This window comes from Zootermopsis nevadensis, unplaced genomic scaffold (assembly GCF_977971745.1).
Source record: "Zootermopsis nevadensis isolate Lab colony 2312 unplaced genomic scaffold, Znev_1.0 Znev_ptg000017l, whole genome shotgun sequence".
NCBI lineage: Eukaryota > Metazoa > Arthropoda > Insecta > Blattodea > Termopsidae > Zootermopsis > Zootermopsis nevadensis.
The window spans coordinates 4,173,949-4,192,296 of NW_028259149.1; the positions used below are offsets into that span (position 1 = coordinate 4,173,949).

Consider the following 18,348-nt stretch of genomic DNA (forward strand, 5'->3'; position numbering starts at 1 on the left):
GACCACGGTAGATAATAGAAAATGACACTTGTTCTGCACCGAACTCTGAAGCGTAAAGAACAAAAAAGTACAAATGTTTCGTGCCAATCACATATCCCCATATTGGTTTTGGTCTTCAGAGGTTTATGCAATCCCTTGAGGGCATCAGGGCTGAACATAGAGGCTTTACAAGGTAGAAGAGAAAAACTGCTTGTGCACAGGGATAGTTTTAAGGGATATAGAAAATGACGGTATTAATGCTTCGGTTCTAAGCACGGTTTATATCAGATTTTCATGTGCGAGTTCTGCCCTGCTAATTAGCACTCGTAGCTAAATTTTAATCGGAATGGGGTTATTGTGCCTGCGAAGATCGATCGACTACAAATTTTCGTTTGAATGTCCTGGAATGACGTTGGTGTGCCTGTAATGGCGGGAAGACGTTTTATAACGTGTTGTATCGTTACAGGGCCTGCCTAATTTTCGTTTTCTTAGTAATGTTTACAAGGAAGGTGCCGTATTGACATCTGATATCAGGAGCGTTTTAATATATTGTTTACACAGGTACGTAAATGGTGTCACCTATCACAGTCATAGCTGTAAATGTTATTAAACGTGCAGACGTAACCAATCCTTCACTCAGTAGTGTGTATGGGCATGCAAGTAGACTACATTGTGTTATCTGGGGGGAATCAGCTTCCAGCACAATACAGTTTTATTCTTATCTCCCGAACCTGTCACTGAATTAAAATTCCACGGGCTCAAAATGTAACTACCCCATTTAACTTACCAAATCGTAATTTTAATTAAAGACAAATGCGTGGGAAGGAGCTTGAATTAACATTGCATTTAGCACTACATTGTCTCAGCAGTTCTGTTAATTACATTCAGAATATGTCCAAAATAGGATAATACACTGTTTAATTCAGCACCTTATAATACATTGGCACGTATAAAGTGTTCTGAACTTAATATTTCTTGGGACAAAATATATGTTTTGTTTTCTAGAGGCCTAAAAAATTATCACAATCCGAATAAATATTCTTAAAGAAGTGGAAGATCAGTATTACATCTTCATATAGTGGCATGTTTTATGGTTGAGGTGGATCCTAGATGTTTTACTTTTATTATTTTGCTGTTTACTTATTCCATTAACACTTTTGGTTTGTGTGTTACAGTACCACACATTCTAATGCTTGCTGACTTCAGTTATGTTGTCTTCACCTCAAGATATCAAAATCTGTACTGATTCTGGTCAGAGAAAAGCTTCTCACGCTTTCCAGTCAGTATGTATGTTACTTATAGTTTTAGCGAATTCTGATCTGAGCTCAATGTGGTTACTAGACTGTGGCAGTATATGCAACTTTTGTTACAGATAGTAGTGGTTTATATCTTGCCATGTGCATGTGTCTGTTCCTTTAGCATGTGCTAATTTCAGAGTGTTAAGTTCATGGTAGGAACAGGATTTTTATCTGATGTCATATTGAGGCTGGCTCAGTAAACCACCAAGCCTCCTATACAGTCATTACAAAGTTCTGATTTTTTTGGTGGTAAAATAAGTGAAGTCTGAAGCTGACCTGCCTCTAGCACCAAGGTTAAGAATGTATGGTTCTTTATTTTTATGATAGACCTAAAATGATTGATTTATAGGTTATGTGATGCTGCTGTATGAACATTTGTCATTTTTCTTTGAGTTTGTCTGAGAAAAGGGTAATTTTTGTTATCACATTACAACAATATAGGTTATTTCCTATGGATCACTTACCCAGGAAATTAGCATTTTTATTTGACACCTAAGATGTTTAGTACATGTGACATAATTTGTCAATGCCAATATTTTCTTCTGGGTGCTCACATTTTTTTTTATCAAAAGTAGGTGCTTTTGCCATATAGATACTGATTTTGATGGATACTTGATTGAATTTTGTGTCATTCTGTGGATGTCAAAGTTTGTAATCAATGCCTACTTGTCTGTTAGTTAACAGTTTCTTTGCACTTATTTCACAATTCAAAGTGTACATAGTTGATTGGCACAAAATTAAACATTTATTTTTGTATAGCATATTGCTACCCAAGCTAAAGAAATGAGGTATTTATCTCAAGACATTCAGATTTGTCAACAACTTAAAAAGTATCACTTAATATTATAGTCAGTAATACACAGTTAATATGGGGATGTCTATACATTAATTGTTAGCCACAGTTTGTGGAAAATTAATAAACACTTAATTGTAATAAAATAACTTAAGTCTCCTTGATTCATTTCTTCCAGGAATATGGAAGACTGTCTGAAGGTTTCTCCATTGCAATCAAATCACCTAATAGTTCCTCTCCCGACATATTTTGGAGCTCATCTGGTAGCAGTGATATAGATATAATTTTAAGATCTCATGCACATCATCGAGTTGTGACACGGCTTGATTTTGACTCCTGTGTGGTCCGGAGTCCGGACGCTTGCCGTCAGTTGCGAGCTCGGGTGAGTCGCAACGTGATTAATGTGGAGAGTAGAGACAGTTTTTTGCATCACCCTGCAGTCAGTCCCTCAGAACACAGTTGTGGGCAGATGTCTAGGGATGCAGTAGTTGCCAGTAATGTAAATCCCCAGGTTGAAATGAAGCGAGAGGATTCTGAATCTTTAATTTGCAGTGATAGAAAATTTTCTGGAAATGTGGTACATAATTTTAATGTACCATCTGAAAAGGGATTTTCTCTTCAAGAGTCTCCAGACCACATTTCTGGAACAGGAAATGCCAGTAGTGCCATAGAATCCTCTCTAATTATTGGAAATAAAACAATATCCCAAAGAGAGAGATATTTTCATGATAGAAATAGTTGGAGGAAAAGAAGAATGAGAAAGGTTAATGGTTGCTTCCAGCCAAGCCAACTCTGGCAGGAACATGCAACATCTCGCTTAATTGATTTTTGTAAAAGTGGCCGAAAGGGCTCATATCAGTCATACAGGGATATAGAAGCAAAACATGAACTAAGAAATAATTTAATGCCTACTACAGTTGATACAAGTTTGAGTCACAAAATTGCAGAGAATGAAACGTCACCAGTTACTACTCCTCAACAGAATGAAACACCACAAGGCAGTGTCATATCACCTGTTATGAAATGCCGTAGAATATTTCGTAAACAGAGACATTCTGTTGATATATCCCATTTAGAGAAGAACTGTTTCAATATTACAAACAAATCATATCAAGGCACTTTACAAGTTAACGATAATGAGTTAAGAGAAGGGGGTGCAGCAGAAGATACAAGTACAAATCTGATCACATCACCTTCATCTCCTATTCTGGGAAAGAGTAGAGAAAAGAAGTTTAGACGAAGAAAATATATGAGGACAGTCAAGTCAAAAGTCTGTATTCAAAACAAGGGAGATTGCTGCAACGTTGTTAGCAGAAAAGGTTCTCCGTTACATGGCCACTCCATTGAAATCACATCACAGCAGGAGCATGTGCATTTCGTGTTTAATAATATTGATGATCCTGGCACAGCGGAAGAAGACAGAAAGACCAAGGTTGATAATAGATTGGAAGAGAGTCAAAACTGTACAAACTGTGATGCTTCTGGTGTTGATGTTAAAGATTATTGTGTAATAAATGAAGATGTAAACGTATCGAAGGCCCCAAAATGTTCTGATGAGAAAACTTGCTTTTCGTTATTTTTAACTGAGGCAGATGCAACTGTTGAGAAGTATTGTAATATTACTGATATTGAAAAAAATATTAATTCTCCATCTCTGGATTCTGGTAAAGTTGTTAGTGGAGATGAACAGTGTGGAAGAAAATCAGTCAGTAACATGACAAAAGTATTATTTTCAGATGTTCAAAGTAATGTTTCATGTGGAAGGGAATCCTTGCTTTCAAAGAGCAGTGAAAATATGTGTAATTCTGGAGAAAGGGAAGAAGAAGGTGGTGATGATGTGACATCTACTGAACAACTGATTGAGTCTGGAATGTCACAGGATATCAGCATGGATACTGCTGCTGTGTGTCATCATAATGACCTCCCACAGGTAAGTACTTACCAGAGAGAAGTACAAATAGCATCTTGCAGGTATAGCATTGTGTCACTTCTATACAGAGGCAGAATAACAAAAACTCCTATTTAGAATTTGCGTATTCAGCAGATGGTTAAGTCCAAATCTGAAACAGTTTTGACTAAACGTATCAACGTTATCTAGTGCTGTTATGTTGCAGAAGTTGACAAAATTGGAGAGTGCAGTTGTGCCCTATTTCAAGGTACTGTCCTGGTATTCACTTGAAGGGACTGAGGAAAACAATTAATACCTCAGTCAGGATAGGCAGTGACTGGCCAAGATTTATACTGGGTAACTTCAAAACAAAAATCAAGTGCATCTCTATAATACAGGAGCTTAAATCCCCTATTCCTGTATGACAAACATAAATTTGGTGTATGTGGTGGTAGTCACTGCAGGTGATCGTAAATCAGAAATAGATTTTTTACTCCCATCCAGTAAGCAGAGGCCAGAAGAGTCAAAGGACCATAACAAGAGGCATTAAAGATAGTCTTATATTTACATGGTTAATACGATTTGATCACACTGTTGTAGGATGACTGTAGAGACAAGCTATCAATAATATCATCACCAACCTCATCCCCAGTGAGTCATGAATTAGACTTGGTGATCAGCAGTTGCAGCACACCAAAAAGTGAGAAAACAGATGCACTGGCTCGTTATAATCAAGATGGCGGTAATGAAGGTGGTTTAGAGTCATACTTGGACTCTGGCAAGAAGAAAAAGAGATTGCGTTTGAACCAGTAAGTGTCAGTGGGAAGTATGTTACAGAGCGAGGTTTTAGATTTTCATGGTTATTAGTATGAAGATAGGTCTCTTCTGGGATGTTGTGCAGTGTAGTCTGGTAGATATTGACTGGCATTTCAGAGAAACATACTGCCTTCATCATCAGGGTGATTGTGCTCCTCTAAAATATTGATCATCTGCCAGACTGCATGGTGCAATATCTCAGAAGACAGCCATCTTGTATGTTACAGAGGTTGAGAAAGGTAAACAGTATAGATTATATTAACAAAAACAAAATTTGAAGATGTGCTTTAATTTTTCAAATGAGTTATTTGTGATTTTACTTTATTATTGGCCATGGTGTTAATTTATTACACAACAGATGTCACATTGTGCAAGAGATGATCTTGTTCCTCTATTTTATGTACAGATCGGGATTGGCTGCTCGACTTCAGAAGCTGCTTGCCTGTGCACAATCTTCCACGCGCATCTGGCAATATGAGGCAAACCATTTGAATCTTTTTCATTCCAGGAACAGAGGAGTTTTTCTCTTGGTCCATTCAGTGTGGACTGAGTACTCCCACTTGCTGGTTCTTTGTTCTACATATTCTGGTAAGTAGGTGTACCCATCTGCTACCCGTTCTTTCACTGACATGTTCTGATGTAATTGTCGTGCAACAGTGTGACCCAATAATTTCCTTTCTTCCCATTATTGTGCAACAGTGTGTTAGAAGGGGATCTCTGGTCCAGTTGTATGACAGTGATCTCAGTAATCCAAATTGTCTACCCCATTAGGAGACACACGGACATGGATGACACATGAAGTCTTCTTCACTCACACAAGTGTGTGAAGAACACCAATATAATATTGTTTTCTTAAATACTTCAAAGGACTATGTCAGTGTACAAAAGTATTTGTTATAATTTTTTGTATGTAGGTAAGCTTGTTTCTCCACGAAATTCAGAAGATGGTGATTCAAGTAGCAGTGATGTCAGCATGAGGATAATACTTGTATTAGATCCAGTTTTGCATATTCAGATCAAACCATGGTCTACATTTCGGATTTACCCACCTTGGTGAGTTTGTTTTTTATTATCTGTCTCGTATTCATCTTTTTTTGGCTCAGATGCGCCACAGGGACAAAGAAGAAGGAAGGGGGTTAGGGAACAAGATTAGCAGAAAATGGAAGTGAAGTGGAGATATAATTATTTCAAACTTAGTACTTATTGCAACTTTCTCTTTGTCTCTGTCTCTCTTTTTTACTGCATTAATAAACTTCTCTGAATTATAACTTCTCAGCAGAGCTTATATATTTTTGGTAAGGAGTTATGGTATCAAACAGATTTCTTAAATGAAACTACTGCAGATAATGTGTTTTGACATTTGTTTAGGCAAAGTCTAACAGTGACACATCTAAAAATAACTCTTGTGCTGGGTGTCAGTTGTCTAGAAGAAGTACAGACATTGGAGAAGAATCACAAGAATCTGTCGTCCCTTGTAAAATCACGACAGCAGGTGACAAATATTCTCTACACATGCCCCTGTTCATGCCTTGAAGGTAACTGCTTCAAAATGTCATTATCGTTACGGTACCTATTATTAGTTAGCTTAGTTGAATTGTGCAGATTTTATGAAAAGAGTCTTCTCTTATTCTCCGAGATCTTCCTAAATGTATTCTTCCTGTGGGTTTGATTTAATTTATTCTATATTTAATAATACCTTATTTTTACATCTTGTTCTTTCCAATTCATTCTACAGCTTTCTGAATATAAATTATGTTACCAATGAACTTTGTACATTGAATACAAATGTAAAAGGAATACTGAGAAAATAGGAGATATTAGTAAACTGGGAGTGGAAGGAATTTGAATTTTCAAAGGATCACTGTTGCTACAAAGCATTTTATTGTGTTATGCTACAGTGTGTGTTTTATAATTCCTGTTTTCTTTTTAGATCTAAGTATCGGTAAAAAGTGCCAGTTTCACTTTCCACATAATGGTTTGGAGTTTTTGGAGTATCTGTTGCCACAGATTGTACCAATGGGAACACTGCATAGCAAAGCAGCAGCTCATGTTGGTCATGTGCCGAACATGGAAGGTTTAGACTTGCAGGTCACGAGGATGGGCAGCATAGAAGTTATGGTCAACCAAGGGTGCTTAATTACTGATGACAGTTATTTGCAGTTATGTATACTGCAAATATTTTGCTACAAGTCAAGGTTATTATCACGATGTTACTAATTTTTATTTATGATGTGATGTTGGTACATGCAGGGCTGAACATAAGGTCTCTGATCCTATCCATTGACATTTCCGATGATGTGCGTCGTATTATGGCAACTGTCTTTATTCTTCTCTTATTCTCACATAAGATGTTTGCATGTGTGTTCACTCTGTCCTTGCTTTGCTTTTGTATCCCACATTTTTCTAGTTGTTGATCTTATCAGTGCATAATCTCAGAATGAACTACCAAAACAGTTTTATGTGATGAGCACTACCAGATTTTTCTGTATATGTTTGCTCTCCCAGAGGAGATAACAAGCTGAATAAAGATGGTGCAACCTCTGACGTCTGTTGGTCAATCCTGGGCTGTGACGCAACAGGCGAATGCTGTGAGGTGGTGCTGGACCCTGCCCCATCTGATGCTCTGATGTCACAAACGTGGACAAAGATCAAGACCAGGCAGGCTGTTGGTCACTTCTACAGATTAACAGGATTCATCCTAAGGAGACGCATTCACAAAACAAAGTGAGTCTTATCCATATTTTATTGTAACGCAAAATATAAAATGAATATACAGTTGTTAGTTTTTGTTGGGAAAATATGTTACAAACTACCATTTTAACACAAGATTTGTTTAAGGTATTAAGTGTAAATCTCATGTAATCTAATGCTAATTACTATTTAATTTTGAATAGGAGTCATGGTTTGTGGTCACTCATCTCTAAGTGTAAGAAACAAATGAGGAGACAAAGCCTGAATGAAAAGGACAAGAAGAAACATTCAGAATTAACAGCGTCATTTGTCTCTTCTTGCAATTTGAAGGGAGAACAAGCAGTGAGTGAGTTACAGTTGATGGAGTGTGCAGTTATTCCTCTGCGCAGAGAGTCGCAGTTAGAGGGCAACTCACAGGAAATGCACGTCAGAAACGTGATGGACCATGACACTTCTGAAATTCAGACATGTGTTAAGAAAGATCAGCTGTTTGTCTACGTCTTCTCACCAGGTACAGAGTCCTGGGAGATGAAACTATATGACAGAGCTCCATATGGGCAGAGCATCTCTGTACCTAAACCTCAGTTTTCTTGTCTGGCACATTCACTGCGAAAGGTAAGACTCAGTAGGAGCCATTATATTATTTTGAAGGGAGATCCTTGTCATAAGTCGCACACCCTGATTTTTTGTAGCGTATTTCGTAGAAATAAATATGCAAGGGAAAACGAGAACATTCGGTATTTTTATAGGCTTAATAAGTGAACCTGCTCTGAAGCAATATTTCCATCATTTGCAGTGGTAATAGCTAAAAAACAGTTCATAAAAATTAATCTTACCAATGTTTCTAATGGTTTAAGTCCCTGATTTTTACCACAATAGGTGATTCGTTGAAGATATCATTTTGATATGATATAATATGCTTTCCATTCCACAGACTGATGATGGTCCAGCTAGACACACATATGTAGCTAAACTTCTTTATGCCACAGATGATTACCTGTATGTGACAGATTCATCTGTCGGCCATGTTGTCTCACCAGGTTATGCGATTGTGTCCGTAAAGCCTTCGTGTTTCATACCGTCAGAGATCAGTGCTAACAGAGCGTCAGTAATATTTCTTCAAGATGTTCAGTTAGACAAAGGTACCGTTTATGTAATATGAATAGAATTACCATAACATTTTTACTTGTTTTCTACTTTGGCGGTTTCCTCATTACTTTGAAGACAGCAGTCTTCTAGGTTTGTAGTGTGGTAGAAGTTTATCTATGGTTCACTGTCATGAAAACCTCAAATCCTCATTACTTTGTAGTTGCTACATATAAATTAGGCATTTCTACATGTAATTATTTTAATTAATATTTTGCTGTATGGGCTTAGTAGTGCAGGTAGAATGATAGAATTTATTTTCTGCAGGAAATCTGAGTGCAGACAAATACAGCTGGCTTACTCCTCTTTCCAATGTGGATACCAGAAGAGAAACAAGTGCGTGTTTTCCATTGGTAACTGATGAGGAGTTTAATTTAATTTCCAATCTAGAAGTTGCATTACCAGACTTTACATTAACATCAGCCGCAAAGGAGCTTGTTACGATCACTGGTTAGTTGCCCCGTTATGCTTTGAAAATATGTTCTTGTGTGCCATTAGCACATTTTTTACATATCGTGAGTGCCAGAAATTGATTTAATGAATTAATATTTTTGTACTGTTTATTTTTCATGCTGAAGGAACTGTTCTACATGTAGATGAAGAAACAGCATTTTCTTGGCCAGTGTGTGGAATTTGTGAAAATGACTTACTGGTGGAACTAGGTCATAACCAGTATCTGTGCCAGAATTGCGATTCATCCTCACATACATTCACAAAAATGTCTCTCGACATCTTCATATTGTGCCCTCCAATTCCTGATTCTTGCAAAGTGAAAGTGAAGGTAAGACCGCGGATGCAACGGAAAGAATTTCTCTGTCGCCAAGTGGGTAGCTGTAGTGTTGACAGCTGGCAAGTTAACCAGTGCATATCTCAGCCAACTTGCCGCTGATTTTGTGACTTTTTTTCGATTCTATACTTGTCTTCGAGTAAATTATTTTTATGTGTCTTCACAGCTAAAAGTTGTAGAAAGGCACCTATGTAGCGTTGCAATGTCCGTCTGTTCAAATGCAATATCTTAAGAACTATCGAATGAATTTTCATGGAATTTATATTGGGAAGTGTTACTAAAGTTTGTTGACACATTCTACATTTTGTTAAAATTTGACAACAATAATAGAGATGTTACATAAAACCTTTCCACAGTTTGTATGAAAGTACTAAATGTTTGTGATAAAATCTCGGCCCCAGTGTTCATATATGGGATCTTGAGACTAATACAGAAGAAGAATCATCATCACGTTGAACCAAAATGAATTTGGATTAAGATGTGGATTTTGTACTGTTTACTTATGGTAAAGAAAATTTTAGACCCATTGGTATGTTACAAGGCAAGACATGTCTCTCTTTTTTGTGTTTGCTTCTCATGTTGCGAGACTCATGATTTGCCGAAGTATTAAAATAATTATTTTCTTTTAACAGCTGCAGCAGGACACAATAATGAATATGCTTCCAGCCTCACAGGATAACAATCAGGTAACTGTTTAGTCTTTTTTTTTTCATAATTACAGTTCTCTAAAATGTTAACCATGCTAAGCGTCAGTTGAAATTAACCCACCAAAATTCTCTATGCATTCTTTTTGTCTCCCCCATCACAGCCATATTGATTTCACTACTTTAGTGATTGTGGGTGACTTGTAATTGTTCTAATTGTATAATGTTCTTACTTCAGCTTCTTACGTACATAATTATGAATGTTAATGATAATGTACTTGTACCAAACCTCTTATCTTACATCAGTTAGTTTCCAAGTTTCCCAGATGATGGGTCTGGTACCTGTGTAAGAAATATTTTTATTGACATGTTTTGCAGCTTAGAGTTTTCATCGAGTTTGATATGCGTGTACCATTTTGAATGCTATTGTGTCTTAGTTTGCTTTTGTAGAAATCACACTTAGGCCAATCATTATGCAACTCATTTTTTTCTAGGGCTATGAATTATCATCAGTGCTTGGTCATGTAGTTGGACCACTTCGCTGTGCAGTAGTGAGAGCTGGAACTATGAACTTTGAATTGAATGAAATACCCAAAACTGTATTGAAACATCTGTGATGGCTGTTATGACTGCAGATATATTTTTATATTGGAAATACAGACATTAATGGTGACTGCGGTATATGTCATCAGATTACGAGCATCAAGGTCACAACATTTATTCAGCGTTGTTACATGAATGGAGGATCTGAGGTGAGTGCAGACAGCTCAGAACTTACAGCATAGCACAACTAGCAACACTATATGGTAAGGAGAGGGCGAAGTTCTGTGACTTTGAAGCGTGTAAATTGGTGACAGCTGCTATAAATATATTTAAAATGTAGAAATAAATATTCTGTTATTTTATACTTTTGGTGATTGTTTTAATTTGCCATTAAAAATTCTCTTCTGGCTCTCTGGAAGTATACTGGCACAGTGGGAATTCATTTTTTTATTTGCTTTGAGTGGTCTAGAATAACGCAGTAATTAGCAAGGTGACTCCTTATTATCGTGATGGGGTGAGACTATGTCTCTGTGAAACTGTGCGTCTAATAAGCTCTTTGTCCATTCCTCACGTGATATTTGAGTGAATATGGAGCAGCAGTGGAATTATATTGAAAAGGAAAAACCAGAGAACTTGGAGAATTACCTGTCCCAGTTTCAATGTCTCATTATTTTGTTGACGTACAGAACAGTATTTCTAGACTGGTTTATTGTTTCATAATTGATTGAAGTTTACTGTTTGACTGAATAATCGACTATCTAATAATTTATGTGGTACAGTCTTCCTACAACAGTTAATAATTATTCATGATGACTTACCAATAAGGAGAAAATGTAACAGCTTTGCTGTTTGTTGAAAACTGTTTATACATTTTGTTGTTGTGTAGTTTATGTGGGTTTAAGTCATATGGGTGTCTTACAAATGCTGTCTTTTATTAAAAATATAATATGTTCAAAGTAGGTTAGTGTAGATATTATTTTTATCCCAAAAAACTCAACTACCAATTTAACATGGCGAACTTTTCTTTTTTATATCTCCAGATAGAAGAAATGATTGCATATATCTTTCTCATTACCACTCACACCCAGATTTTTCATTTGACTTTCTTTATAACTCATTTATAAGCGTAACTCCAGAAATGCCTTTCTGGTTTGTCATGGATAATTTAATGGAGACTAACTTGCAAAAGGTGCTTAAGAGGATAAAGTATTAACAATTTAGGATGTAAATGAGGTGTTTAATTATTTACACAAGTCACCTAGTTTTATTTGTGCAAACGCTGAGGCTGTGATAGGTTTAATATTTGCCGTGCATTGGTGAGATACTGAATGTAACAATTTTCCGGGGGAAACCTTCCTGCAAGATTCTGCTTGGAAGCACAAGAAGGAGATCAGAGAATAACGTTAAGCTGACTAAGGAGAAGTTGTAACTGATGATTACAAAATGTATTACACATGCTTTTATTACATAACAATTAGTGCATTTCACATTGATTATAACTTAGGGCCCTTAATTTCCAACTACATGTGTAGTATATCAAAGACTATTCATTGGACAGAAGAACACATGGCAAAAGTGCACTTCAATTTTAAATTCAATTATAGGGGAAGTAAAGTTATTTTCGTCGTTGAAGAGAATCGCATCAATCGTAATTGTATAGTAGCAGGTCTACACAATTTTCTTCTTGTGGTTGAAGGTGAGAGGTGAGAACGTCAACAGGCTTCGGGCAGCTGAGGTTGTAATCTGCAACACAAATTTGAATGAACATTGTGTTGAATTCACTGTAAAATCTTCTGGTTATACCATCATGCTAAAATGTGAAAATGCTAGTTACCTGCATTTTTGAAGAATTTGCTGCTTTCATATCCTGAAGAAATCATAAAGTTGTTTTATGTTTATGAGAAATTTATGTCCTTTTCCAAACCTTAAAAATATTTTGACATTAATTTCTTTTATGTCTTACATTATTTCTGAATGACCTGTTTTGTTATACATTAGAATTCTCTCGAAAGAGTAGTCCTCAGGATTTGATCCTCAGGTTTATTGGTTGAATTGAATTGTTTTTAAATTCCACTTTGGTAATGACAAACACCGAAAGTTTACAAAGGACTCAGGAACCAATAATTTGGTATATCATTACCTGATATATGCACATATTGTGTATGTATGTTTAGTGTGCACTGTCTAACAGCGTTAATATTCTGCATTTATTTCTGCTTAAATTTTCTTACCCAGATTCCTGATCTTCGTTATATGATGAAGAAGTACTGTAAGAAAGAGAGAAACATTTAAGTACGGAAGTGATTTCGCTGAGAATATCAGGCATTTCAAAATAATGTTATTATATAATGCCTTACGATACAGGCTGGATGGTGAATTAAATTTCAATAAATGTCTGAAATGAAAGGGAATGTTCTCGGCAGGGCGTGTATTCCACATGGCGATATACTAATGCATAGAATAGTTATGATGGGAAGAGACAGCTTTGAGAACTGAGCATTGATGTGGGAATCGCATTAAAATTAATATTAAAGAAAGGAAGTGAGTTGGATTTTTCTGGGTCCCAGAATAAAAAGATTCTTAAAATGAGCTAAAGTGGCATAAACTTTCATAATGCAGTAGTGGCATAATACAAGTTAACTCAAACCCTGAAAGAGCTTGTTTCATGTAGAGATGGCTGTCTTGTGGGATCTTGCATTGTCTAGTCTGGTAGAAATTGACTGGTGGTTACCCTGATGATGCAGGCATTAGGCACCTCTGTAACACCAGTTAGTTTCTACCTGATTACTCAGTGCAAAATCCCAGAAGACAGCAGTTTTTATGCTTATTGCTGTAAGATCCTGAAATCTCACTTAAAATGGTTGACTTTGTTCTGGCATTCTAAATGTATAGTAACAAATCGATGGAAACAGCTTTTATGAGGTTAGGTTAATGTTTTTCAGGTTTTGGCCTTCTGGGGTATGATGCCGCATAATCTTTGTGGTAGTGTAGATAGAAACTGTCTGCAAGAGTACGTGGTGTCATAACCCATAAGATCAGAACTCGGAGTCTCACCATCATGAATCCCGAATCCCACGCAAAGTGGATATAGGGCTGCATTTTTATGATCAAATTTTTTTGTCGCTGTCTTACCTCTGGGTCTGCTTTGTAGAAGCACTGATTCAGTTTCATTGCCGTGTCTGGAGCGCTGCTTCCAGCTGCAATACAAAAATTATAAAATGTCAGTGTAATGACGTCACGTGTTCACGTACAGTTACTTCAAAAGCCACCTGTTGCTGAAATAGGAATATAATTGTTGTTATTAGAGGTGGCCATATTGGTGTTAAATTGTTTTGTGTAGAAACGTTTTTATTACACCAGCACCTGTTCGACGTCATTCTAAAACATCTTATTTTTCCCAGTGATATGATCAGGTGTTTCATGGCCCTTTACATATATTTTTTCTTCTCCATCACTGCGTCATGTAGATCGGTCAATGTCAAAGATGTCAAATGGCATCCCTAGTTATGAAATTTATGCTTAAGTTTTGACATACTTTTTCATCCTATTTTTGGTAAAAAACATTTTTGGATCTGGAAACTGGGATAACGGAAATTGCCCAAAAATATTTAACAATTTGTCATTTATAATTGTGGTATTGAAGCGTACAGATGAATATACCATAATATTAGACAACTCTTTTGTTGTTTGTGAAATTAACAGATTATGTTGTTTGAAGGATAAAAGGTTCTGACGGATAAGACATTCTCATTTTTTGTTTACTGGGAACAAACACTTCAGCAATCCCACAGGATATTTCACAACATTTCTCTACTCACTGATACTTTTGCAGACACCGATCATCTTGCCACCTCTCTCCTGCATGCTCTCCGGAAGCATACTGACCATCGTGTCCATATCTGGCACGCCACTTTCATCCATCTACAACAGGGATACATCAGCTTAACACGACAGCAGCGTTTCCTAAAATTACATCGTTTTCAGCGCCTCTCGTAAAGGTCAGTGTATTTAATTGTTTTTATGGAGCGATACTTGACTCGTGTCAAGAAAATCTGTAACACGTGGTGATGTGTTGTGCAGTTCCTGTCGGGAAGTGACGGTTGCCTTCTGGTTTCTCGGCGAAAACCCGTGTAACCGTGGGATGTAATTTATTGACAAAAGCAGAAACACGGGCTTTTGCGTTATGTCTTCTCTGCTTCGATAATAATTAACAGTTTTATTGAAGTGCTTCATAGATATTTAATGGATAAAGAAATTATCTGTTTCTATAGAAACTGTGCGTTTAATATCGTGTCCACTCATCATTCAACCTTAACCCTTGATAGTTTAATCCACTGAATATTTTCAAACTGTTTATCTAAGATTAACGTCATCCGCTCTTTGTGTTTAAAATTGTCTTTCCCCGGCATTTTCGAAGGACCTCTGAAACACTGGTTAACATCTACCAGACTACATGGTGCTACGACCCAGAAGACATCCGTCTGTATGCATTACTTCAGTGAGGGTTACGCCTACACATCTCGCTGTTTAATTTTTTGTGAAAGCGATGAATGATTAAGGATTTAGAAGTATGGCGCCCGTGGTTTATTTGACAGCCGTATTCTCCTGGATTTTGCATGGTGAGACGGAGGAAGACATCAAGAGTCTTGGGTTAGAAATTTTGCGAAGATCGGAACCACATACCGCTGTGCCCACCTGTTCAGTAAAGTTGTTTTTATCAGAATTAGAATAAGTATCATATACTTACCGCTCCAACTTGTTGGAAGGTGCATGCCATGTACACCTGTAAAAACAGCAGGAATTAGGTCTGTAAACTTTTAACAAGTTCAAGCAAGAACTTTTGACATCTTGCTGTCCTTACATTAATAATTACGAAGCAGTTGTTCACGTGATTTTTACTAGTACAGGTGCGAAGTCACGCTAAGTAACCTGTGCTGTTGATAAAGTGTCATTAAATCAGTCTGTCACGGCAGCATATGTAACCTCGAAGTGTTATGTCATTTTAATATTGGCCTATAAGCAACTTCTGAGACAAAATTTGTATATTTGTGTGTGGCCTGTGGATGTATAAAATTTTGCTTGCATATCTAAAGTGCTTAATGAGGTATCGTAATCAAACAGAAAGAATTTTGCTATTTTACATGTTCCTTAAGACATCATTTTCACCCAGAAGGACACAATGAGAAGTTTACCTTCAGCTTGTCATCTTCTGCAAAATCACCCTTCATGGCTTTCTGGATGAGGGCTGAAATTAACAAAATAATATATGAAGTTTCTTTCAATTTCACCGCTAATAACAGTTATTGTAAATATAACATTTTTCTGGGATTACGTTGTGGGGAAATGAGTGTGGACTGAATTAAAGTGGTTCGGAATAAGGACTGGTATTGTTTGTTGCTTAAAGGGACTGTTAATGCCACAAGATATAAAGTTAAGATTTCACCGTTGTATTAGAACTAGAAAACTGCCCATTAAAAATGACGGGAAATCTAAAACAGTTCTGTCTCAAATGTAATATAAATGGAGAGTTGTAAAAATCTGAAGTAGTAATTTTAAGGCATCATCACCAACCAGCTGCCATCTCACATTATTTTTAATATTATCGTTCCATTTACGCCTTGGCGTTCCCAGTCGTCTCATCTCTTCAGGTTTAACTACCAAAATTGTTGAAGCATTTATCATCTCCCCCATGCACCACCCATCTCAGTCTTAATTATTTTTTCATCCTAATAATATTTGGCGAATAGTACAAACTGTGGAAGTCTGGAGTATTCGGTTTTCTCCTGCCACTTCATTCCTCTTAGGTCCAGTCATTGTCTTCACCCCCCTGTTCTCAAATAGACTGCAAAATTTAAATAAAAAATGAAACGGTTTACAGCGGGGCCGATGATAGTAAAAATTAAACACATTGCATTGGCAATCTTACCTTCATCTGCTCCACTTTCATCGATGCAAGTGTCGTGTAACATTTTGAGCATGGCTTTCTGGTCATCATCAAGACTGTCAAACTGCAAGCACATGGGGAACATGGTTCATTAGTAGTGTCCCTTTTAAATTTTATTTTTCTGTTACTTTACTCTGCCCCGTAGACGTTGATGTGTCCTGTTGAGGGTGTTTGAAGTCATAGAACTGAGGAGAAAGTTTGGACCTTGGATGGATGAAGTGAATCCAGGCTGGAAACATTTTCGTAATGTGGAGCTCTGTAGTTTGTCCTCTCATGAAATGTCAGGATGAGATGTGTGGTCACAAAATTTTAGTAGGAAAACCTGACAGGAAGACCACTTCAGAGACCTAGGCGTAGATGAGAGAATGTGACGATGTGGATTGCATTCATCTGGGTCAGGATTGGGACCGAAATCGGGCTGTTGTGATCACGGTAATGAACTTTCGGGACCAGTGGCAGAGAATTTCCCGACCATCTGAACTTCTCAAGAAGGGCTGTGCTACATGCAGTTACTCTGATGTGTGGTTTTGGACTGTGGCGACCAAATCGGATATGAAAGTTGAAAGTGTGTGCCTTTCTGGCGTGTGATCGAGTGAATTTACATTATTTTGTGAACCTACACTTTGCAAATACTAACTTAAATTAACGGCATGAACACAATCATCGTTCAGATCCTAAGAAGCTTTTGTTTCCTTCGAAACAACCCGCCATTAAGGAACTCGAAGGTTCATTATCGTGTTCATCACCATCTTTTCCTATCCTAAGCCAGATGAATCCAATCTAAACCGCCACACCCTGATTCTCTAAAATCCGTCTTAATGTCGTCTTCCCATAAGCGCGTAGATTTTCTGAGTTGTCTCTTTCATTTATGCGGGATCTATGGGAGATAGGAGTTGAAGGAGACTGGATTTTGTTGGCCCAGGACAGGGTCCAGTGGAGGGCTTTGGTTAATTCGGTGATGAACCTTCGGGTTCGTTAAGCCATCTAGTTAGTTAGTTTGTCTGTCTTTAGGCTTTTAAATCAACATTTTGTACGTATTTCTCATATTACCATGCGTGCTACAAGGTAAATAATTTCTAATTATTTGCAGTGTCGTTTACTTTCTGAATAACAAATTTCCCGCCAAGAATGACGGGAAATCTGAAGCAGTAAATTGCACATAGTCATCGGTATTATCCTCCAAGGCCCGGGGTGTCTTAACAGCATTACCACGGCACACATTCGTGATTATCATCCCATAAGGTCTAAAACCCCTTAGCAATAAATGGTCACCATAACATGGTAATACTTGCTTATCAAATGGGTAGATGGACGATGGTAGTAGGTTTATGTCTGCAGTAAATGAACGTAAAGATTATTAAGGTTCACAAAATCGCGTTGGGAATTCGTCTTAATAGTATGAAATGACGAGGCTTTTTAAAAGATCGCTTGAGACGGCCTGCCAAATAATTCAATGATTAACCGCGTGAAACCGGAGTTGATACTCACACGAGATTCTCCGATGGCCGTGCCCACTAAGACAATGACGATGGCTGTAGAAACTAGAAGCATCGTTAATACTTCTGGTCGTCCGCAGTAGCGCGAAGGAAGAATAGGTTGGCTGTCAGGACGATGGTGCGTCTCATATATATATATGTATTTCATCGGAGCACCAATGTCTGTTATTACAAGACAGTTCCACGCCCATGGCGAAGGCCACTGGCGACTTGAAAACGGTGCCACTTTGATACACCAAGTTATCGGACGGAGAGAACGCACAAAGTCGCTAATTTTATTACAAGTTTCAGGGAGTCCTTGCCCTGACAAATGCTTTTTCTCG

The 18,348-nt window shown here is 37.3% G+C and overlaps 2 protein-coding genes across 5 annotated transcripts; one reads left to right on the plus strand and one right to left on the minus strand.

The window, feature by feature from the left end:
* Positions 1 to 4: 4 nt before the first annotated feature.
* Positions 5 to 10,949, plus strand: LOC110838394 (uncharacterized). 4 transcript variants are annotated; one of them, XM_087350153.1, is made up of 16 exons: positions 5 to 172; positions 446 to 540; positions 1,155 to 1,262; positions 2,249 to 4,000; positions 4,559 to 4,767; positions 5,181 to 5,362; positions 5,689 to 5,827; positions 6,143 to 6,309; positions 6,705 to 6,969; positions 7,280 to 7,498; positions 7,669 to 8,080; positions 8,400 to 8,607; positions 8,879 to 9,061; positions 9,190 to 9,392; positions 10,031 to 10,084; positions 10,537 to 10,949. In XM_087350153.1, the coding sequence occupies exons 3-16, from the start codon at positions 1,188 to 1,190 to the stop codon at positions 10,657 to 10,659; spliced, it is 4,191 nt and encodes a 1,396-aa protein (XP_087206279.1). In that variant the 5' UTR covers positions 5 to 172; positions 446 to 540; positions 1,155 to 1,187; the 3' UTR covers positions 10,660 to 10,949. The 4 variants fall into 4 exon arrangements, with proteins under 4 accessions (XP_087206279.1, XP_087206281.1, XP_021937234.2 ...); XM_087350155.1 differs by lacking the exon at positions 446 to 540; XM_022081542.2 differs by lacking the exon at positions 5 to 172 and having other exon boundaries at positions 189 to 540.
* Positions 10,950 to 12,029: 1,080 nt separating this feature from the next.
* Positions 12,030 to 18,174, minus strand: LOC110838398 (B2 protein-like). The gene is made up of 8 exons (XM_087350156.1): positions 18,018 to 18,174; positions 16,512 to 16,593; positions 15,778 to 15,830; positions 15,333 to 15,368; positions 14,404 to 14,506; positions 13,718 to 13,782; positions 12,817 to 12,852; positions 12,030 to 12,328 (listed from the first exon to the last, which is right to left on the minus strand). The coding sequence occupies exons 1-7, from the start codon at positions 18,171 to 18,173 to the stop codon at positions 12,835 to 12,837; spliced, it is 513 nt and encodes a 170-aa protein (XP_087206282.1). The 5' UTR covers position 18,174; the 3' UTR covers positions 12,030 to 12,328; positions 12,817 to 12,834.
* Between the last annotated feature and the right edge of the window lie 174 nt (positions 18,175 to 18,348).